We start from the raw sequence: 24,415 nt of genomic DNA on the forward strand, positions 1-24,415 counted from the left end.
GCTTCACAGAGAAAAATCTAATATAACTCAACCAGAGAAGGCTGCCCAGTGTTTCCCCACAGTGTGAGTTTTCATTCAGAATGTTGGAGGCCTGATAAACAGATCCAGCTGTTTCATATACACGTGGAGAAATAGCAGCTCCTTCTCCTACAGATCTGGGTGGATTTCTTAACAGTATCTTTGAGAAAATTTTTCTGATTAACGCCACCTTCTCTTACCAGGTCCTTTTCCCAGAGTCCCCTGGAAGCTAGATACAGTCTAAGTTTAATATTATAAAAGTCTAGATATTATTTCTTCAGTGTTCTTTAGGCTTTTAAACATGCTTGGATTGGGAGGGGGAGGTCCTACTGTTCACTCTTTGTCCTCCCCCAACCCCCAGCTTCACTTTCTTCTCTGTTTGGCACAGATCCCCTTATCTACCACTCACTGCCCCCAGCCATCTTGCTGTCCTGTCCTCTAACACCGCTCCAGAAAAACACAACCAACTGCCTTCTTGAGGATGTCCCCTGCTCACTGGAGTGAAAACAGCCACGCTGACCCCCAGGCTGTGGCCTCAGCTGGGCTCTCAGCATCACCCAGCGCTACCCCTGCTTTCCCTGAGTAGGCCTTCCTCATGGCTCCTTAGCAGCTGCTCCAAACCACCTGGCTTCCTTCTTGCTGAAAGAGAAGCAGTGCTCCCCCTCTGGTCCGCTCCTCATCCACCCTGATCCACCTTAGCTTGATTACCGGCCCCCCAACCATAGAAGCTCCAATCCATATACTCTCTGCCATTCAATCCTAGACCAGTTTTACTGCCTTCTAAGTTCTACATTTTTAATCTCTTTCCATGGATTCAACCCCCATAAAACAGGGTTGTCCTCACTTAAGGAAAGGAAGATATTCCTTTAGTCTATGACCTCTTTCATATTTTTACATGTCTTCCTTTATGTCCCTTCAAAACTTCTTCCTTGAAAGAGTTGCCTCCATATCCTTTTCTCCTTCACTAAGAGAAAGTGCTCAGGAGGTGTCAACAGAGCAGATGTATGTAGTAAATAACCTCGCCACCCACTGGACTATCCAAGACTAAGGCAAGAAAATCATGTCTCTTCCTCTCACTTTCTCCCTTATCCAACAGCCCTATTCATTTTCACTTTAAAAGATTTATTGAAATCACCACCGCTACCCACTTCCATACCCCATATCCCTTCCTTTGTGGCCTAAAATAAATCACTCCCTTCTCAGCTCTTCTGATACCACTGACTGCTGTTCCCATGATCACCAGTTTTGTTCTTTCCCAAGTGAAATTCTCAGCATAACACCATGAGTCATTTATTTTCCTAAAATTCACATTTCATCAAGTTTCCTCCTTGCCCCAAACCAAAAAATGATACTTCAATGGGAATAAATATCAGAATAATTAGCACAGAAAAATATGAATTACCCCACCTCTATTTTTCCAAAATCATCTCCAAACATCCTCTCCATACAGAGTATATTCCAATATTACACACACAGAGTATATTCCAATCTTGTGCAGTTTCCTCAATATGCCAGACTATCATCACTTAAAGATGCTTAGAATAACAGTATATTCTCAGTCAATAAACAGCCCCGTTTACTAGTGTGATTCTTACTTGTTCCTCAAGATTCAAATCAGATATCCTTTCCCTTCTTCAACTCAGGTCATATTACAATACCTCTATTATGACATTTGATGCACTAATTTCTCATTTATTTATCTCTCTCCCACTGTGAATTCCTTAAGAGCAACAATCAAATCTTATATGTATCTGGATTCACACAATTTACCATGATTCTAGGCATGTATTTACTTACACATTCAATTAATTGAGAAATCTCACTTGAATGTCTGTCTATGTGCCACGCACTTTCCTGGGCATTTGAAATACAATGGAAAGTAAGACAGACAATATTTCTGCCTTCAGGGAGCTTATATTCTACTGGTGGCATCGGCCAATAAACAAGTGATAACTAGAATCATTAGACATCAGGACATGCAGTAAATGACAGGAACAAAAAGCTATGGTAAAAAGAAAAAGAGTCTCCTTTTAATAGGTGGGCATCGATAACTTTTTAAAAATAAGATGGTATTCAGGCTGAGACCTAAAAAATGAGCACAAGCTAGTCATGTTGACTGAATAATGAGACTGTATGCTGGTGAAAGGTAAGAATTTAATTGTATCTTGGGTATCTTTTGACCTTCCTTGTACCCAGGGCAGAGCTCTAGACCCAAAGAACATCCACTGCCCCTGTTTACTTACTTATTAATGATAAGCTCAAGTTTTGACTTCAAAGGACAGACCAAAGCATCAAGTGAGGTTTTGAGAGGCTATGAGGATATGGAAGCATTGGGTTCCTATTGGAATTGGATGGTGGTGACAGAGGATGAGATGGCTGGATGGCATCACCGACTCGATGGACGTGAGTCTGAGTGAACTCTGGGAGATGGTGATGCACAGGGAGGCCTGGCGTGCTGCGATTCATGGGGTCACAAAGAGTCAGACACGACTGAACTGAACTGAACTGAACTGACCTCAATCTCAAGGGACAACATAGATGTTCAGATTCCATCATGTACTGTTCAATGGCAAGGTAGGAAAACCAAAACTGACATCCTTTAACCACTTTCTGAGTTTATAACCAGGCTTAATATTGGAATGCCAGTTGTTCTGCACTTGCTTTACTCTTTGCTAAGGTCATACTGATAAAATTACTACACCCTCAGGGCAATGACAGCTTTTGTGTGTATTTCATCTATTACTTACTAAAAGGAGAAGTGGAGAACTCAGCACAGCCAATCACCGAGGCAAATGAGAAGTAAAAACATGCAATCTGAGGCCAGACCCTCACAGAGATCTCAGGAAAGCCAACAGCATCTCTGTGCAGAACTCAGCCAGATCCCTACAGAAATAGGAGGTATGCAGGAAGATTTTGACAAAATCTCCAATGTGCATGCCTAGTGTTCGATGGATATTAGTGGATTCCTTGACTTGAATCTGGAGTCTTCACACTTGGCACTGCCTGTGTTCTGACTCTTTGAGTGCAATCCAATGATACTTCACAAGGTCAAGTAGCACATTATTGAAAACAGTATTTCCTATATGGAAGGCTTGAGTTTAAAAATTTAGGATTAAATAAGTACACAATAGAGACCTGACTTTCCGAGAAGACCCTGAACCAATACTCAACATACTATTTCTAAGCAAAAAAATAAAAATAACTTAATACATGCCAAGTTACATTTTAGGTGCCAAGTGAACAAAAATAAGTAAGAGACGGTCACAGTCTTTGAGTTTCCAGGCTGGTGTGGAAATAGATGAACAGGTACACTAATGTGCATAACTTTGGTGCTGCGTTTGTCACACTTCTATGATTACCCACTGAGTGTCTGCCCTTTACTAGTTTTGAATTTCTGTAGGGAACAAGCATCTGTGACCCCTAGTATCTACCTAGCACAGTGCCTGACATATAAAAGGGGGCTAGTAGATGTTTATTAAAACAAACCAAATAAATATACACCTGATAACCATTATAAGCCCAAGTATATAATACATTCAGGATTACTGAGGAAGAAGCAATTACCTTTGCTTAGAAAGAGAGGAGAGATGGAGACAGGGATTCAAGAGTGTCACAGACCAATATACATATGAAAAGATACTCAGTATCACTGGTAGTCACAGGAAACCCCTTTAAACACTGCAATCAAGACACCATTTTCACTAAACAGACAGCAAAATTTTAAGTATAAAAAATAGCCAGTGCTGGTGATATTATAGGGAAATGTACAGTCTGTTGTTGCCTGTGGGTATATGAATTATCCCAACCATCTTGGAAAGTAATCTCAGGTATCTGTTAACATTATAAATGCATTAGGTTTTAATACAGCAATATCCCCTTTAGGACTCTAGAGTAATTTACATACACAAAATTACCAGAATGTAAGAACATGTTTACAAACATGCTGATTGAAGCACTATATGTAATAAATAGGGCTTCCCTGGTGGCTCCGACGGTAAAGAATCTGCTTGCAATGCAGGAGACCTGGGTTCGATCCCTGGGTAGGGAAGATCCCCCGGAGAGGGGATTGGCTGCTCACTCCAATATTCTTGCCTGGAGAATGCCATGAACAGAGGAGCCTGGTGGGCTACAGTCCATGGGGTCACAAAGAGTTGGACACAATTGAGGGGCTAACACACACTTATGGAATAGTAATATTGTAGAAATTAGAATAAAAATCAAATAAAAAGGCCATAGAGAAGAAGCATAGCATGGAGTTAAGAGAGCACACTCAGGATCCAGCTCACACTTACCATTTGCATGACCACTGGGCCCATTACTTAATTTTTCTAAGTCTCAGTTCTCCCATCTGTAAACCTGGGATACTAGTAATTCTCGCTTTATAGGGGTGTTATGAAGATAAAAAAGCACTGAGAACACTTCCTGGCTCAAAAGAAGCACTACATAAGTTAATTAAGCATGCAGTAGTTAAATTCAGTATACAACATCTGTACTAATTGATGCTTATAAACTTGACCCATTTTTCTTAATGTATTCATCTGGACGGACACTCATGACTCACTGTTAAGTGAAAATAACAGGTTGTCAGAGTCCTGTAAATAGTTACTCCTATTTGCTCAAACAAACAAAAAAAGTGGTCCTGATATGTGTATATATCTCTTGGTATTTTTGAGTCTGGTCACAACGATGTGGACAGAATCACCCAAAATGGTTAGCATCACTGACCTCAGGGAAGCTCAATCTGTGTGGGAAGGAAAAGACAAACAATTCTTTTGCCTCTAACTGTGTGGTTCATTATAATAAGCATACATTCCTTTTGATTTCTTAAAAAAATAAGATTAAAAAATGAATTTGTAAGCCCAGTAACTACAAGTAGCTCTCTACGACACAAATATGTGGGTGGGAATAGGAGTTATTAAGTCAAAGGAGTCCAGACTTCAAGGCACCTCCTGATCTGGCTGGGGAGCCTGCCTCTTTCCTGGGGGCCATTAGGTAGGCACAGAAGGCAATGGCACCCCACTCCAGTACTCTTGCCAGGAAAATCCCATGGACAGAGGAGCCTGGTAGGCTGCAGTCCATGGGGTCGCTAAGAGTCGGACACGACTGGGCCACTTCACTTTCACTTTTCACTTTCATGCATTGGAGAAGGAAATGGCAACCCACTCCAGTGTTCTTGCCTGGAGAATCCCAGGGACGGGGGAGCCTGGTGGGCTGCCGTCTAGGGGGTCGCACAGAGTCGGACACGACTGCAGAGACTTCACAGTGCAGCAAACACGTGCAGCAAGGGATGATTAACATCACTGGATTTGTGTGACATGAAGAGCCCTCTTACACAGAAATCTCACACTCTAGCTTTATTCTTTTTTTTCTTTTTCAGGATGTATAAGGCATGTGTGTGTGTGTGTGGGTGTGGGTGTGTGTGTGTGTGTGTGTGTGTGCACGCCCACACTCTCCGTTGCATCCAACTCTTTGTGACCCCATGGATTGTAGCCCACCAGGCTCCTTGTCCATGGAGTCCTGAAGTAGGTTGCCATTGGCAGCACTTACATTGGCCAGGGGCTTCCCAGGTAGCACAGTGGTAAAGAATCCACCTGCCAATGCAGGAACCTCAAGAGACACAGGTTCAATCCCTAGGTTGGGAAGATCTCCTAGAGAAGGAAATGGCAATCCACTTCGGTATTCTTGCCTGGAAAATCCCATGGACAGAAGAGCCTGGTGGGCTACAGTCCATGAGGTCACAAAGAGTCAGATTTGACTGAGCACACCCACATATCCCTGTTATAAATCTTTGTATCTGTAACTGACTGAAAGCTGAATTATGTGGCAAAACACCCTTCCAAGCTGAGACTAACAGCCTATTCATGTCACTCTCTGCTTTTCCCCTGGAGGAGGAGTGGGAAGGAAGAGACTTCCAGCTAGTGGGAATTATCCACAGGGTTGGCCAAAAGTCAGCATCTTCAGGTCAGCTTCTGTCAGCCTGAGCCCCTGGAGCTCTCCAGGAAGTACTAGCTGCAGCCAACCCCACACAGAAGCTGCCTCAAAGCCTTCTGCAGCATTCTGTTCACACAGATGTGATGGGGACGCTTCTCTTGACAGTCGCTGTAACACCCAAAGCGAAACAAAGTGACTCAGGTGACAAGGAAACAGGGCTGGCTCCCAGTGCTGGACCAAATGGCCTAACCCGTTTCCCCACTTTAACCTTCATTCCACAAAAGCAGGAATTGCTGCTTGCGTAGTCCATAAGGGTGGAAATCTTTTCATAAGCTTGTTTCATGTGGATCGGAAAATAGGACAGCAGTGAATGTGAGAATCAGTCAGGGCAGGCAAGCTCTACAACAGACCCTTGGTAAGCTGTGCGTCCCTTTAAGAGAGTACACCTTTAGTCCCTTCACAACTGCCCGAGGCTTTCTCACCAGCTAAGCCTCTCAGCAGAGTGCTGATTACCCTGGCCAGGGAAAAAGAAAGATTAATACATTTCTTCTCAGAGATACTGTATCTAGATTTTGACATTTTATTTAGCTCAACCTTTAAGCTTATCTTGCTTCAATATGGTAAAACCACCAGCTCTACAGAGTCTCACAGCTTAATCCTCTGGAAAGTGAAGAAGATCCTGAGGTGTAATTAATTGTTCTGGGGCAGATTATCCCCTTTGCCTCTCAGTTTGACTCCTGGAGGGAAGGACCACACAAAACAAAACAAAATCAACAACCTGCTCCAGGATTAAGGTGTAATCAATGACAAGACCAACTGGGAGCCAAAGCTCATTAATTTGGAATAGCGGCATCTCGCTCATCAGCCTAGGTTTGTTGATTCAGCAAGGTTGAAAACCCTAGAACACCAGTGCAAGGTTAGCTGCTTTTCGGCCTCTTTCCTACCCTAACACCCTGGAGGCATTTGCCACTTGCCCCTTTTGGACTACCCAGCTGGTAAAAGTTATAAAGAATACAGGCTTAATCAGAAAGTCCATGTATCTGTTTGCTGGACAAGAAACCAGTTCCCTGTTGCCCAGTATTTTTCTGGAATAGGGGAAATGCTACTCAAAATGTTATAATGCTTTGAAAACTCTGATTTTAAGATGCAGATAGATAATAACCATATATGTATATATGATTAAAATGTTGTTTGTTTAGGTACAGCAAAATCCACCCGAAGGCAGACAGGACTCTAGGTGATCAACAAGCAGTGAAATGAATGAAGTTTATTAACTAATGTGCCTGTAAGTGTGTGGGCTATTATTTACACATTGTGTGACCTTGGCATACTGTAAAAATGAACTGGGAGGATGCGATAATGCATGTCAAGCACTGAGCTTAGTGCCTGATACAACCTGAGTGCTTGATCAAAGTTAACTTTTATTATTGTTGTCATCATTTTCATTAGCAAAGTATCACTGCCGTTATCATGAAACCAGAATGGTGTTGGGTTTAAGGACGTAAAGTCTAGTTGAAAAGAGAAAATACAAGCATGAGCAAAGTAAAGAAGCAACACTTATCTCATATCTTTATGCTAACACTTAATATTTGTATGACAGTTTGTCTATTTACATTAGATTAAACACATTCTGGGATCTGGCAGTTCCGGGTGCTGTGTAAGGACCTTATTCAATATAATTACATAAGGCAGGTTACAGACAAGTACAGTTCTCTCTCATTTTAACTGTCCATAGAGCTTAGCCTCTCTAAACAACGAAGTCCTAGAAGGCAAAGCCTATATGCTGTGGATCTGTGTATTTACCCACCCTCCCTTTCCCAGACAAGAACAATACAAGGCCCAGAGGAGTTAATCAATCCATCTGTGTTGAATAAATGAGTGAGAAACAGAGTCGTATGTCTATGACCATGCAGTAGAGATAAAATTGTAATACTTACTAGCCTTTTCAAAACCAGATACTTATTGAGCATTATCTATGTGCTATGTCTTGAATCCAGTGCTGTGAGAGCCATGAGAATTTCTAAAATATGGTCTGTGCCCCTAGCAAACCCCCAACTGTAGGCATAGGCAGGTTTTCTGAGAAGAAAGTGCAAGCTTGTGCAGGGGAAAATGAGTCATGTCAATGTATGGCAAAACCAATACAGTATTGTAAAGCAAAATAAAGTAAAAATAAAAATTAAAAAAAGAAAAAAGAAAATGAGTCAACACTGAGCAGTCTAGTCCCCTTCGGTAGGACTGAATTAGAAGACATAGGGCCATGAGGACCTCATTTCCTGGTCCCCATCCTTGACCCATCCAGGCCTGTCCCTGTCCTATGCTAACGACCAGAAAAGGGTCCCTAAAGACTGAATATGGGCACCATGAGCCACTCAAAAAATGCAGCCCTGAAATGCAACTGGGAAGTTTTCTAAACAATTTTTCTTTCTCCTTTCCTCTTTTCTAAATTATATTTTAACTCAGGTATATGGTCTCCTATGAGGTATTAAAATGAGCAGTTGCAATAGAATAGAACACCCACAGTAATAATTTGCCACATATGACATGTAGAACATAACAAAACATGCAGAACATGATAAGACATGTAAAACATGGCATATGAGGTAAAGGATTACTTTGGGTATGTTAGAAAAGCAAATATATATATGGGTATATACACATATATATTATAGGTACATATATGCATATATATGGGGCTTCCCTGGTGGCTCAGCTGGTAAAGAATCCGCGTGCAATGCGGGAGACCTGGGTTCAATTCCTGGGTTGGGAAGATCCCCTGGAGAAGGGAAAGGCTACCCACTCCAGTATTTTGGCCTGGAGAATTCCATGGACTGTACAGTCCATAGAGTTGCAAACAGGCGGAGATGACTGAGCTACTTTCACACATATGCATATATATATGTATGTATGTATATACATATATACATGTGTGTGTGTGTGTGTGTGTGTGTATATATATATATATGCATATATATAGGTTTCCTAGGAGGCTCAGATGGTAAAGAATCTGCCTGCAATGCAGGAGACCCGAGTTCAATTCCTGGGTTGAAACAATCCCCTGGAGGAGGGCATGGCAACCCACTCCAGTATTCCTGCCAGGAGAATTCCATGGACAAAGGAGCCTGCAAGGAGTCAGACACAGCTGTGCGACTAACATTTTACTTTTTCATGCATGTGTGTATATGTGTATGTATGTATGTGTATGTTTTTATGAGTGTGTGTGTGTGTATACACATATGTGTATATTCTCCAGTGAAATTGGTTCTAAGATGGAAAAGTGAGCAGGTCACTCTTGCCACATTTTCCCAAACTAAAGCCCATGGAGTTTGCTCTCTCAGAAGGGAGGTCTGATACCACTGGAATGAGATGTCTTTTTTATTTCACTAACCTGATTCCTTAAGATCAGAAAAGAATAGTCCTCCTAGACTGGGGCATCAGTAATAGTACCCCAACAGAGAGAGATGCATGCTGGACGTGTGCTTCTACAGTCCAGGACAAGCTGTTCCTCAAATCCCTCCAGAGTGCCCTTCCTAGGCCTATTCAGAGTGAGAGTTATGGCTGCTCTGCCTCTATCCCACGGAGACAGAACTGCACATCTTTTAATTTTCTAATACACCAACAACACTTTAGATGGCAGATGCACCACAGAGTAAAAGCTGGCTTTTATTTTCATTTATGCACATACATTAGAGAAATTGATCAAAGAAGCATAAGCTTACTGAGAGACGCTGACAAACAGGTACTGAATTTAAACAATACAGCAGGAGTCAGGCCCTCAATGTATTAAAGAACTGTACTTTTAGAGGCTCCTACCAAACCTCCTACACTTGAATTCAGTTACATAAATTTCCTTGGGACAGAAACTCTGCATAATTGACCTCTTCATTGGGAAAAGAGCTCACTAATTGAAATGCCTGACAACAAATAAAATAACAGAATCTAGCCTTTTCTTTAGTATAGTAGGGCTCTCCCAGAGCATAGGACAATTTATTTGGAGCTTCTTATACATAGTGTCAAGTCTAATAAAAAATAGACATCAAGTGAAAATGAAATTTAATGAATAACCTTCTTGCAAGGTCTGGTACATTCTTTTGGGGTGTCTGTTCAATCCATGAGCCTCCTCTTGTATGACCACCACATTACCCAACAGAGGCAGGCCCTGCAACCAAACTGCTACCATGAAAATCAGCTTTCCCTCCCCAGCCACTGTCAAGTGTACTGGGAGCAGGGGGAACAGCTGAAAAATAGGGTGACTGGAGTCTTTCTCCCTAGACCTCAGCATAGAGGCTCAGAGCAAACAGCCAGTCTCTCCTGGTCTTGCAAACTGAGTCAATGGAACCTCCCACTGATCTTATGTGGTCACTACTAACTTTGGTCTGTCCACAGACCACTTCTGCCTTTGTGTTTGTGCATGTGCGTGAAAGAGTACATGTGTCTATGTGTGAATATCATCTCTGAAGTCTGTCTGCATCCTCTCAGGCTCAGGGATCATCATGTGATCCAGGCCTGGCCAATCAGAGAAGGCTCTCTCCTAGACTTCAGGGACTAGTTTGGGTTTGAGCACATGACCCAGGCTACTGGAGAAGAGCCAAAGAGGAATGAGATAAATCAAACAGATTTTTTTTTTAAGAAACAAAACAAGAGAATGTATAGTTTTCAAGAATAAAGGAGGACAAAATAACTGTCTGGGTATCTGAGGACTTGCTTTTGTGCCAAATCTAATGAGTTAGTCTACGCTCTTAAAGAATTTGCTCATCCATTTGAAAAATCACTCACTATACACTCTCTCTATATATGGCTCAGTAGTGTGAATCCCAGAAATAAACGCTTGCACGTGTGTGTGCACACCTCTGTGCTGCAGAACCACAGAAAAGCAGCTGTGAAAGTGATGCCCTGGGAGCCTGCCCGAGTTCTTCAGACCTTGAGTTATACTGATCCCCTCTGCAAAGACATCCTTATTCTTTCATTTCCACTCCAATAAGCTCACGATTGGTGAGAACTATGGGAACCAACATCCATAAAGACAACCTAATGAACACTTTAGCAAAAAGACTTCTGACCAAAAGAAGAGGTCTATAGAAAGAAAGGATCTGGCCCTTCTGGGAAAACAACAACAACAAAAACCCTCCACATGGTTAAGGAAAACAAAGAGCAGACAGAGAAGAAAGGGAACACATAACCAGAAACCTTCTCACTAGGAAACGGGTGAGGAGGGAGCAGCCTGGCCGAGGGCATCATGTTTAAATAACACAGTAACTATTAGCTCAATTTCCTTACCTCCAAAGCGAGCTCTCGGTGATGCTCCCCAGGTTATAGTCATACAGCTTTGTCAAAATGAGAATCACCTGAAGGCAAAAGAAGAAATCGCGGTTAGTTTCAAACAATTACAATTTCATAGAACTGAAATGGCCCAAGGGAGGCTTAGAATTCCTTTAACGGGTGCTTAACATAATTGAATGAATTGTTGCAGCACCCACTTACACTGATTGGGGAAGGGTTTGCCAGTGCCTGGGCTTCCCCGTGGGCTCAGCTGGTAAAGAATCCGCCTGCAATGCAGGAGACTTTGGTTCAATCCCTGGGTTGGGAAGATCCCCTGGAGATGGGAAAGGCTACCCACTCCAGTATTGGGGCCTAGAGAATTCCACGGACTGTATAGCCCATGGGGTTGCAAAGAGTCAGACACGACTGAGCAAATTTCACTTCACTTGCCAGTGCCTTCCCTTAAACAGCTAAAACTGGACCCTGGGTCCTAGAGCTTACAGAATTTAGGCAGCTCTTTATAAGAAACAAAATACAAAGTCATGAGTTCCAATCTGCACATCCTGGGAAAGGGCCTGTGCAATTAATTAACACTGAAACTTGCTTCATTTGCTTTTTGGCAAATGTTCATAAATTTTAACTTGTTGCTTTTCTTCATCCTCACTCAGAGGAACCCAAACAATTTAGCTCATTCTTTAAGCATTTACTAGGAGCCCAGAATTTTGCCTGACACCAGAAAAGAACATAAATACAGGTAAGGCCTGGTGGTCTGGGACCCAGCAGAACTCATGCCCATCATGGCAGCATCAGAAAGCAGCTGCCTTTGTTGCCTGCAGCCCTGACCTAGCTCCGCCTGGTTAAGTGAAGCATAGGAGTGCCACGACACTGGGGAAGACTCAACAGGGCAGCGTGTTTCTAACCATGGATGGTCTCAGCCCTTATTTGCTCTCCTTACATAATGAGAAGAGGCTAATAGCTCTGCCTTGTTTCCTGTTGAGGTTCGTATTTCTCTCTTGATAGTCATAACCTAGAACATTCGGCCTAGTCCTGTTGTTTCCAACTCAGCAGAAAAATGTTGACATTGATTTTTTGGATTTCCTCTGAAGGCCAAGGGATCAGCTGAAGCCACAGTGAAAACAGAACAGTCTAACCTTGAATTCCAAGCCAGCAAGCTGCCAAGGAGCTGCTGAATCCTTCATGGGTCTACTCTGCTAGCACAAGGCTGCCTTACTGAAGACACAGGCACCAGCGAGCGGATTCTGATCACTTCGTTCACAGCAAGCGAACGGGAACTCCATGCCTTAGGTTTGTTCCAACTTCAAGGGGATGAAGGACCATGGTCACCCCAAAACAGGCACAAATCTGAGGACCTGAGCTCTAAGGCTACCTCGCTCTTTAACCACTGCACAGACTTCCTTCAAGGATCTGTTCAAAACTGACTTTCTTAGCAAAATGTGAGCATGTGCGAGGCGCTGGGTGCCCTACGGGCATGTCAGATGGCAGGCCTGCGGTGGGGGCATATGCTTAACAGATCCGTGTGCCAATTAAGTTGCTCTAAGTGCTAAATTTCAATCACCGCCATCCCAGGAACGCTGATCAGTGACAGCGGGGTGGCTGTTTGTTTGAAGACACAGAGATGTCGTTGCTCTACCTCGGTATGATTTTGCCGAACAGGCCTATAAATCCCCCACCAAGAAAATGGGGGTGTGGGCATAAAGCGTTTCTCGGTAGTTGCTCTCTTGATACAAGATGGCAGTAAACTAAATAATGAAGTTCAGCCGGCCACAAACTGCATTTCCCATCCATCTGATGAGGGAAGCCACTGGAGCCCCAGAGAAGGAACCTTTTTAACCCAGCATGTAACAGTGTGGAGCCGCTCACACGTGCACGCAGAAGTTGTTTAAGCAATTCACAGGCAGGCGGGCAGGGAGGTAAAAATCCACCCCCTGATTTTTCTTGCTAGGCTAGTAAAATGAAATACACTCAGGCAGCTTGTCAATACTGCCCCAGATGAGGCGTTCTTTACGGCATTTCAAAGCATATCTGCTTGAATCAATCTAATCTTTCGTTTTCAGAATGAAAGCAAGAAAGAAGGGAAAACTGCTAACCTTTAGTTATGCTTCAATCGATTATTTGAACTCTCTTTTCCCCTCTGTTTTTCCCCTTTTCTATCTGTATGCATTATTCACCACCTTACTCCTGAATGGTGATATGCCATTATATAAGGTTGATTTGTTATTGTTTGTTTTTCTGCTGGTTAATTACCAATACTGTTTTATAGAATTAGCATCTGTTAAAGGGCCACAGCCAAAACTACCACCATTAGATGAGTAAAAGAGGTTAACACAATTGTCCATCTATTCTAGTTTTATTGTCTATCATTTCTGTGTATTTTTCAAACAAAACAAAAAAATGCTGGAACCTATTAATCAAGTAAAACATATGTACTTAAAAATACATATAAATGGTCATTTACTTTTATTCATTTGGTAAATACTTTTAATGTACAGGTTTAATTCCAAGTTCACGTGTATAGCATTTAAGTATAAATTCCAGTCAATGTGATCAAGACTGATTTGATAAATATCGGGTTTGACCAAAAAGTTTGTTTGGGAAAAACCCAAAATCATGTCCATTGAGTCGGCAATGCCATACCACCATCTCATCCTCTGTCATCCCCTTCTCCTCTTGCCTTCAATCTTTCCCAGCAGCAGGGTCTTTTCCAATGAGTCAGCTATTCACATCAGGTGGTCAAAGTATTGGAGTTTCAGCTTCAACATCAGTCCTTCCAATGAACACCCAGGACTGATCTCCTTTAGGATAGACTGGTTGGGTCTCCTTGCAGTCCAAGGGACTCTCAAGAGTCATCTCCAACACCACAGTTCAAAAGCATCAATTCTTTTGTGCTCAGCTTTCTTTATAGTCCAACTCTCACATCCATACATGACTACAGGGAAAACCATAGCTTTGACTAGATGGACCTTTGTTGACAAAGTAATGTCTCTGCTTTTTAATATGCTGTCTAGGTTAATCATAACTTTCCTTCCAAGGAGTAAGCGTCTTTTAATTTCATGGCTGTAATCACTAACTGCAGTGATTGTGGAGCCCCCCGAAATAAAATCAGCCACTGTTTCCACTGTTTCCCCATCTATTTGCCAGGAAGTGACGGGGCCATATGTCCTGATCTTCATTTTCTGAATGTTGAGCTTTAAGCCAACTTTTTCACTCTCCTCTTTCACTTTCATCAAGGGGCTCTTTAGTTCTTCCTCACTTTGTGCCATAAGGGTGGTGTCATCTGCATATCTGAGGTTATTGAGATTTCTCCCGGCAATCTTGATTCCAGCTTGTGCTTCTTCCAGGCCAGCGTTTCTCATGATGTACTCTGCATATAAGTTAAATAAGCAGGGTGACCATATACAGCCTTGACGTACTCCTGTTCCTATTTGGAACCAGTCTGTTGCTCCATGTCCAGTTCTAACTGTTGCTTCCTGACCTGCATACAGGTTTCTCAAGAAGCAAGTCTGGTGATCTGGTATTCCCATCTCTTTCAGAATTTTCCACAGTTTATTGTGATCCACACAGTCAAAGGCTTTGGCATAGTCAGTAAAGCATAAATAGATGCTTTTCTGGAACTCTCTTGTGTGGCCTCTCCTAATTATTTTGCTTATAGGTAGCAACCCAGTTGGTAGCAGCAGTGGACTAAGAAGCTTTCCTGAAGGAGTTTAGTAAGCTTTCTATTCTTCTTAAACTATGAATTTAGGGTAGCTCTTAGGCTTCCCAGGTGGTGCTAGTGGTAAAGAACCTGCCTGCCAATGCAGGAGACCCAGGTTCGATCCCTGGGTCAGGAATATGCCCTGGAGAAGGGCATGGCAACCCACCTCAGTATTTTTACTTGGAGAATCCCATGAACAGAGGAGTCTGGTGGGCTATAGTCCATGGCATCACAAGAGTCACACATGACTGAAGTGACAGCATTTTGTATGCTGTGAGAACCAGTGGACACTTAGGGAGATCTGAGTCCCACCAGGACACCTGGCCTGGCCACTGACCTCCACCTCATCCCTCTCTCATCTCAGGGAAATCTTAGAATTTCTAAGTAGGTCATGTCTCCTCATTTTTCAGTTATGAATTCTTTTTAATCTTTTGTTTTTTTTTCCTTGCTCTGTGTCCAACTGTGGAGGTGGAATCTAATCATAAAGGAAACAAAACTGTGCCCTGGGCTTCTTGATAGTGAGCCCTTTGAATACAGGATCCTAAAGTCTTTTCATTCCTGAGGGTCTATAGTTCCAAATCCTGAATAATGAAGAGGAGTCCTAGTCTATATATCAAGACATTTTCTGTGTAATGTTCTCAGTCATTAGTGACTCAGGGTTCTGCCTTTGCAAAGCACAAGGAGACCCCATAAGAACTCGGTCTTGTCAGAGCTTATAACCCTGCTCCCCTGAAGGAGGCTTCATTCACTTCTGAATGAGCACTGGCAAAACCACATGGGTGATGTTAGCAGGCTGGTTCAGGGGCTGAAGCATTCTCCTAAACTGGCCTTCCTTAATGTAGGCCCTGGTGTCCCCTCATCACCCAGGTGCACATGACCCTTTTTTGCTCCCTGCACCACCCTGCCAGAGACATTAGGTTGGATGTTTTTAAAGATGTGTATGGAAGTGAATATGGGGACAGGATAATCAGGGTCCCAAAGAGATGTGGAACAATCTTTCACAGGGATAGCACAGTTGGATAAAATGTAAGAGGGATATTCAACAGCCAGAAAGTTGTTTTGTTTTTGGTTGTTTTCCTTGTACTCCAATTTTAGGGAAAGGAAGAAAACTCACAACAGTGGTTTTCCTAAAACATGCATGCTCTGGAGTGTGTGTTTGGCTCAGAAAGCCTTGATTCAACTTTCCAACTTAAACAGAGGTTCTCATTCTTTTAAGGAGCCATGAATTCTTTAAGAATCTGATCTAATAAAATCTATGAGCATAAAACAATGAATATACCATTAACGATTCCCCTGATCTCCTGAATCCTACGGGGATCATGAATCCAAGGATAAGAACTGTCTATAATTTCCAGAAAATGGGAGCTTTGTTCAGAAGAAAGAACTTTCAGCTGTAAAATTCTACATATTTAATTCAATAAACATTTATTATGCCTTCTTAAGAAGCAGGGATAAAAAATGTGTGCTATAAAGACTCAATGAGGGAATGAGTCTCAGGAACCAGTTTCTGGAAACTCACAGTCTAGTAGAGAGGCTGAGCTGTACAAAGATGATTAAAAATAAGGAAGGAAAAGGTATGTAGCAGGAGAAAAACATGCATATCTTTTAGAGGGCAAGAAAGAAAAGTATCATCAAGAACAGCATCTTATAAAGGAGGCATTCAGGCTAGATTCAGGACATGTGTGATTCTAATGGAGTCAAGGGGCTACATGGATGATATTCTAAGGGAACTGCAAATTTCAACAGACTGTTTTATAATATCAACATTTTAAGATTTATGTAAATGACTGGGGGCAGGAGGAGAAGGGGACGACCGAGGATGAGATGGCTGGATGGCATCACTGACTCGATGGACGCAAGTCTGAGTGAACTCCGGGAGTTGGTGATGGACAGGGAGGCCTGGCGTGCTGTAATTCATGGGGTCGCAAAGAGTCGGACACAACTGAGCGACTGAACTGAACTGATACTTGTGTTCCATTTGAGCTATCAAAGGGCAAAGAAATCAATAACTTCTAATAACCTAGATTAAGAAGCCCCAGAGGGAAGTTCAAAGGTTGGTATGATGCCCAAACACACTCATAACCACACACTGAAGTCATCAGATGGAAGTATACTTGAAGTCATCAGATGGAAGTACACACAAACATAATTTGAAATGAAAAACCAGTAGAAAGAGTGAGATGAATGAGGGGTGCAGGGCCAGCTAGAAAGCTGTTAGTAGATTTTTGCCTCTGGAAAGCTCTTAATCCCCAAGTGACCTTCCAGTTTTAGAGAAGCCTGAACATCATTTAGTGTAATGTTTATTCATTGATATCCTCTACAGGGCACTAAAATGGTTTGAGTCAGTCACTGGACCCCTCCCTGGGGAACTTAAAAGATAAGACAGTCAACAGAGATGTAGACACAAAGAGGGCATGCAGATAATCTAGTCAACACTAGACGCTAAGTCACTTCAGTCGTGTCCAACTCTGTGCAACCCCATAGACGGCAGCCCACCAGGCTCCCCCGTCCCTGGGATTCTCCAGGCAAGAACACTGGAGTGGGTTGCCATTTCCCTCTCCAAAGCATGAAACTGAAAAGTGAAAGTGAAGTCGCTCAGTCGTGTCCGACTCTTAGCGACCCCATGGACTGCAGCCCACCAGGCTCCTCTGTCCATGGGACCTTCCGGGCAAGAGTACAGGAGTGGGTTGCCATTCAGCACTAGACACAGGGCAAATTGTAATACAGAAAAGGTTTCATGAAAAGTCGAACATTTTTTAGTAAAATTTGCTATGTGTCCTTCCTCTGAGTCTGTTTCCCAGTAGAGGTCATTTGCGGCTAATGTGAAAGGCTGGTCCAGGAGCTGTGGGCCACTGTCTCAGTCATTTGCATGTGAGAAAAACTGTAAATCTCATTGGAGGACTGATGCTGAAGGTGAAGCTCCAATACTGAAGAGGCTGATAAGAAGAGCCAGCTCACTGGAAAAGACCTTGATGCTGGGAAAGACTGAAGGGTGGAGAAGGGGGTGGCTGAGGATGAGATGGTTGGGTGGCATCACTGACTCAATGGACATGAGTTTGAGCAAACTCAGGGAGATAGTGGGGGACAGGGAAGCCTAGCATGCTGCACTTCATTGGGTCACAAAGAGTCAGATAAGATTTAGTGACTGAACAACATTGGAGGCAACTTGTATCTCTTGCCCCCTATCTAGAGAAAGTCAAGGTTTCTCCTGTTAGTAATAAGCCTAGAGCCAGGTCGTTATATTTCACAAACAAATCCAAGATCCTTAAACCCACCAGACCTAAGTTGCTTTTGAATGGAAATCTTAAAAACAGAAACTCTGATCAACTTGCTTTTCTGTTTCCCAAAGTGGGGGATGATATCAATTTGAAAAAAAAAAAAAAAAAAAGGCACTCCCTTCAAAATCTATTTATCTTAGAATGCCAAACCAAAACAGACTGACTGAGATATGCCATTCTTATACTTGTTTTTCTTTCCTTCTCCTTCTCTTCTTCTTTGAATAATAATAAAAAAGAAGATAATTTTCCAAACATAGATCCATATCTAGTAGATAATGTTGGCCATTCTATACTCTCCTTCCTTTATTTAAATTACTCTGCCCAAAATGATACTCCATTTTAATCATCTGCATTATAGCAGAGGAAGTAGGGAGATGCTAAATTAAATGATGTATTTTTTCAAGAAGAGCCAGATGTCAGCACCAATGTCATCCTGGAAGAGTATTGAGATAAAATGATTGCACAAAATATGAGGAAATGCTTATTCAAGGCAAAATCTCGCTATATAGGGAAATAGAAAATATTAAAATGATAGTAAAATAGAAATATTAAAAAGAAACAGAAACCTAAAGCCAAAGTCTCAAGACATGAAAGCAAATGAAGCTAGAGCATAGGTGGAGAGAAGCTGGCAGCTTAGTGGGTGGTAGGTAGAACAAAGAACCTACTGGAAATGTCCTCTGCAAGTCCACTGTTTCATAAAGAAACAAACTATATACCGTGTTCTCCTCATTCTCCTCTTAGGGCTTAGAAGGGAATCAAGATGATATCCAAACCATTCTCCCCTGAGTTAGTCTCTATTCAAATTAGGTTACCTGGTACTTTGCATAGAAACACACATAATGCAGAGAACTTAATTCAGAATTTCAAAACAATTAAAAAAAAAAAAAGTGCAGTATCTTCCCTCTGGAAACCCAGAAAATGAAAGAGAAGTAACCTTCCATATACTGAAGTAAAAGCAGTACAAACCTGAGTCTGAATAGGAGGGAAAGAGGGGGGATGTGAATAATGGCCATATTCCTTTTCAACCTCTCTGAGGCGCTGATCTGAGAAAGATAGATCTACAAGCTCTCAAATCACTGTCTGAAGTAGAGATGCTATCTAAATATCAAGCCTCTTCCTTTGTGAGAACCCACACGCAAGGTGAACGCACCATTAAACAGCAAACAGCGTGTTAACAATAAGGGGCCCTTCTGTTCTTGCTTCCTTATATTTAGCTTTGAAAGAAAGAAACAAAGCAAGACTTTCCCTCTCCGCTTCTCTATCTTTGGTTTTATATAGTTATTCATGGATCTGAAGAGGTGAACTCATTTCTTTTTTTTTTTAATATCACTTTTAAAGGTTAAGACAACACACAGAAAGCTAATAAAGAGATATGCATATTATGGTGATCCAAGCATCAGAATATGAATTTCAGTAAGTTAAGAATAAGAATGAAAAGAAAAAGTAAGCTCTCCTTTTTTTTTTTATTTTCTCATTTAATATCTACTTCAACTAACCAAGGCAACAAGAATAACACACTGGAGCATGAGAGATAGTTCAAACAAGGTAAGTTCAAATGTTTTCCTTTACTATAGGAAAGTCTTAAAGTGGAGCAGAAATGAAGAGAGCTAAATAATCAATAACCACTGATATCTCTATGAGCAGATTTTTTATTTGCCTTATCTGAGTGCTAATGTGTGGTGAGACACAATTTGCCTAAAAGGAAATTCAGAGCCTTGAAAAAGTTGACTTAAAAGTGAAATTCAAATAACATCTTGAAGTCCCAAGCCAAATACCTTAATAAATAATCAAGGTTTCTATTGGAGGAAAAATCCTATAAAAGTTAAGAGCTTTTTATATGTTCTTTGTCATTTACTCATGGAATCAAAATGCTTCTACAAGATTCTAATTCTAATCCTCTACAATGGCATCTAGATGGCCAGTGGGTGGTTATGAAAAAACAATAGCATTTTGCCACTCTTTGAAAAGAAACTTAGGACAAAATTGGAAGGAAGGGACTGGAAAGATCTAATTTCAACCACCTCATTTGACAAATGCAGTAGGTTACACTTTTAGAAGAACCAGTTTTTGAATAAGAAGTTTCTGAGAGTAAAGAAGAGTCTTAACAAACCATATGCTAATTTGGGGTGTGAAGCAGGGGTTCCTAAGTCCAGGAGGAAGGACTGGATTGGGACAGTTCTGAGCCAGGAGAGTTGGAAGGGGAAACAAAATTGGTAGGACCAAGCCTGGACCCAGGTCTTCTGAGGATGAAAGTCATGCAACTTGATGGGGCCTCACTTTAAGAAAATACAGAATTGTTAATAAAATTAGATTTAACAGTCAATATTCATTAGAATGACCAATTAGATGACAACAAATTACCAGTGCGTTAAAGATTTGCATATTTTCATTCTGAGATAGCTTTAGGCAGTTTGGCAGAAAATGAGGAAATAGGAATGTCTTCTGATTTCAACCTAACTTCTCGTTGCTACCTGCAACAATCTACAACTCCCTCAAACTTCCAACACTCCAGGAGCCCATGCTTATGAAGGCTGTGACTCAAGCTTCCTTAACTCCACTATAAATCTACCTTTAAGTATAATTCCATACTATTAGTTGCTCAGTTGGGTCCAACTCTTTGTGACACCATAGACTGTAGCCCGCCAAGCTATTCTGTCCATGGAATTCTCCAGGCAAGAATACTAGAGTGGGTTACCATTTCCTTCTCCAAGGGACCTTCCTGACCCAGGGGTCAAACCCGTGTCTCCCGCATTTTGGATAGATTCCCCATCTGAGCTACCAGGGAAGGCCTACTAGATTCCACATTAGATGCTCATTAAATCTTTTCAATGGAGTTCTCCATTTCAGCAGGAATAGGTATGAAACAGGTGATATGGACTTAAGCCTGAGCTCTGCTGATAACACTGTGACACTGAGGAAGCCAACGTACCACTTTGGGCTTCAGTTTCCCCCATGGTTACACTACAAGCTTGTCAGGTCTGCTCCCATTATAATAACATGTATGGCCCATTCAGTACTCGATCTTCAAGGTCACCAGGCTTATTAGCAAGTGCCACTGTCATTGCTAAAGCTTGAGTTCTGAGTCTTCCTTGATGCCATCCCTCTCTTTTCTCCCCAAACTGAAATCAATCACTAAGTCTTACAAACCTCTGCCCTCTAATCTTATATGAGCCTGGTCTAGCCCGGCACAATGCCTGAGACATCTCTGCCAGGATCTCATCTTGCTTCCCTCAAGCCACCCTCTGTGCTGCTACCACTATAATCTTTTTGAAAATAGCAATCTGGTCATCTTTTCCCACTTTTTATAGCACTTCTATGGCCCCCCACTGATCTTAGAGTTTAAATTTCATATGACCTACAAGGCCAAGCATGACATGCCTCTTAACATGCACATTCAAATCAACATCATATTAATGCCTCCTTAGAGACAGAGATCACCTGCTGACCTAAAGAACATCAATATTTGTTGATGGTCTGACTGACTGACTGTAGTGATATTGGTGATGGACTTTTCCAGGCATAAAAAACATGTTCCAGTTACAAGAGCAATTACTGCAGCAAGCCTCTGGAACAGAGTAGGCAGAAAAAACCTGAGTAATTGCAACACAAGAGCACTACCATTTCATGAAATTCCAATTTTAGGAAAGACATTCCAAACACTTTGGATCCATTTAGAAGTCCAAGCTGATTAAAGGATTAAATGCTACAAATAACTCAATGCTGCCTATCTCTTTTGGGAAGGGTGAGTAGTTGCAAAACATGTCTATGATTGAATCCAAAGATTTATTGACTTTCCTGTCCTTTCATCCAAAAGTATTAGCTTTCATGCACAGACCTGTGAGATACCTAAAGGTTGGCCAGGACACTGTAGAGGCCCAATTCCCATTCTGTGAATTTCTTCTGTCTAAGAAAGGACAGTCCTGGGAATGTGTAAATATGTCAGTGTTCATACCTGAAATCAAAGTCTGAATGCTAGAACTTTCAATAATTTCCTATGGGCCTCTCAAAACTTCCTCTGTACAACAGGGACAAAGTCAAGTAAAGTCTGAATAGATGGCAGAGTAGAGACACAAACTTAGTAGTTGAGAAGGACTGGTTTTGGTTAAGGAGCCAATTTTAATTCCTTTTATGACTTTAGTTAATTTCTTTAATTTTTTTCTTATCCTTTTTCTTATTAAATAGGATTGATATAATTAGAAGGCTGGTGTACTACAGTCCATGGGGTCACAAATTGGACATGACTGAGCAACTGAACAACAAGAAAATTAGAATGGCTTTTTCTAACTGAATTATTATCACCAGTTTACTATCTTATTGAGTACTTAAGAAAAATCTGTCACTCTGCTAAGCATTTGGAATAACATAATATATATTCATTTTTAAATATCCTCAGAAAAAAGATTATAGAAAGTTTAAGAAATTTGCTTAATATCAGGTAGTACATAAGTAGGAAAGTTGGGATTTAAACTCAAACAAACTGAGACCAGAGATCAAGTCCTTCACTATTAATACCATGCTACATGGAAGAAACACAAGCTGGAGTCAAGATTGCCGGGAGAAATATCAATAACCTCAGATATACAGATGACACCACCCTTATGGCAGAAAATGAAGAGGAACTAAAAAGCCTCTTGATAAAAGTGAAAAGGAGAGCGAAAAAGTTGGCTTAAAGCTCAACATTCAGAAAACGAAGATCATGGAATCAGGTTCCATCACTTCATGGGAAATAGATGGGGAAACAGTGGATACAGTGTCAGAGTTCATTTTTCTGGACTCCAAAATCACTGCAGATGGTGATTGCAGCCATGAAATTAAAAGACAATTACTCCTTGGAAGAAAAGTTATGACCAACCTAGATAGCATATTCAAAAGCAGAGACATTACTTTGCCAACTAAGGTCTATCTAGTCAAGGCTATGCTTTTTCCTGTGGTCATGTATGGATGTGAGAGTTGGACTGTGAAGAAAGCTGAGTGCCAAAGAATTGATGCTTTTGAACTGTGGTGTTGGAGAAGACTCTTGAGAATCCCTTGGACTGCAAGGAGATCCAACCAGTCCATTTTAAAGGAGATCAGTTCTGGGTGGTCTTTGGAAGGAATGATGTAAAGCTGAAACTCCAGTACTTTTTCCACCTCATGTGTAGAGCTGACTCATTGGAAAAGACTCTGATGCTGGGAGGGATTGGGGGCAGGAGGGAAAGGGGACGACAGAGGATGAGATGGCTGGATGGCATCATTGATTCGATGGATGTGAGTCTGAGTGAACTCTGGGAGTTGGTGATGGACAGGGAGGCCTGGCATGCTGCATTCATGGGGTCGCAAAGAGTCAGACACAACTGAGCGACTGAACTGAACTGAACATAACCTCTTTCTACTCATCTACTACTGTGGGCAAGAATCCCTTAGAAGAAATGGAGTAGCCATCATGGTCAACAAAAAGAGTCTGAAATGCAGTACTTGGATGAAGTGTCATAATTGAGAATGATCTCTGTCAGTTTCCAAGGCAAATCATTCAATATCACAGTAATCCAAGTCTATGCCCCGACCAGTAATGCTGAAGGAGCTGAAGTTGAATGGTTCTATGAAGACCTACAAGATCTTCTAGAACTAACAACCCCAAAAGATGTCCTTTTCATTATAGGAGACTGGAATGCCAAAGTAGGAAGTCAAGAAATACTTGGAGTAACAAGCAAATTTGGCCTTGGAGTACAGAATGAAGCAGGGCAAAGACTAATAGAATTTTGCCAAGAGAACACACTAGTCATAGCAAACACCCTCTTCCAACAACACAAGAGAAGACTCTATACATGGATATCATCAGATGGTCAATACTGAAATCAGATTGATTATACTCTTTGCAACCAAAGATGGAGAAACTCTATACAGTCAGCAAAATCAAGCCCAGGAGCTGACTGTCTCAGATCATGAACCCCTTATTAGCAATATCAGATGTAAATTGAAGAAAGTAGAGAAAATGATTTGACCATTCAGGTATGACTTAAATGAAATCCCTTAGGATTATACAGTGGAAGTGACAAATAGCTTCAGGGGATTAGATCTGATAGACAGAGTGCCTGAAGAACTATGGACAGAGGTTCATGACACTGTACAGGAGACAGGGCTCAGACCATCCCCAAGAAAAAGAAATGCAAAAAGGCAAAATGATTGTCTGAGGATGCCTTACAAATAGCTGTGAAAAGAAGAGAAGCAAAAGGCAAGGGAG

At 41.7% G+C, this 24,415-nt stretch overlaps 1 protein-coding gene across 1 annotated transcript in view; it reads right to left on the reverse strand.

Annotated features, from left to right (window-relative positions):
* Positions 1-24,415, reverse strand: part of SORCS1 (sortilin related VPS10 domain containing receptor 1) — a 578,854-nt gene that overhangs the window by 354,187 nt on the left and 200,252 nt on the right. The window contains exon 2 of the mRNA XM_052660872.1: positions 11,224-11,291. Coding sequence (XP_052516832.1) covers positions 11,224-11,291 — 68 coding nt within the window. The remainder of the gene's footprint in view (positions 1-11,223; positions 11,292-24,415) is intronic.

The sequence above is a fragment of the Budorcas taxicolor genome, chromosome 23, assembly GCF_023091745.1.
Source record: "Budorcas taxicolor isolate Tak-1 chromosome 23, Takin1.1, whole genome shotgun sequence".
Lineage (NCBI taxonomy): Eukaryota > Metazoa > Chordata > Mammalia > Artiodactyla > Bovidae > Budorcas > Budorcas taxicolor.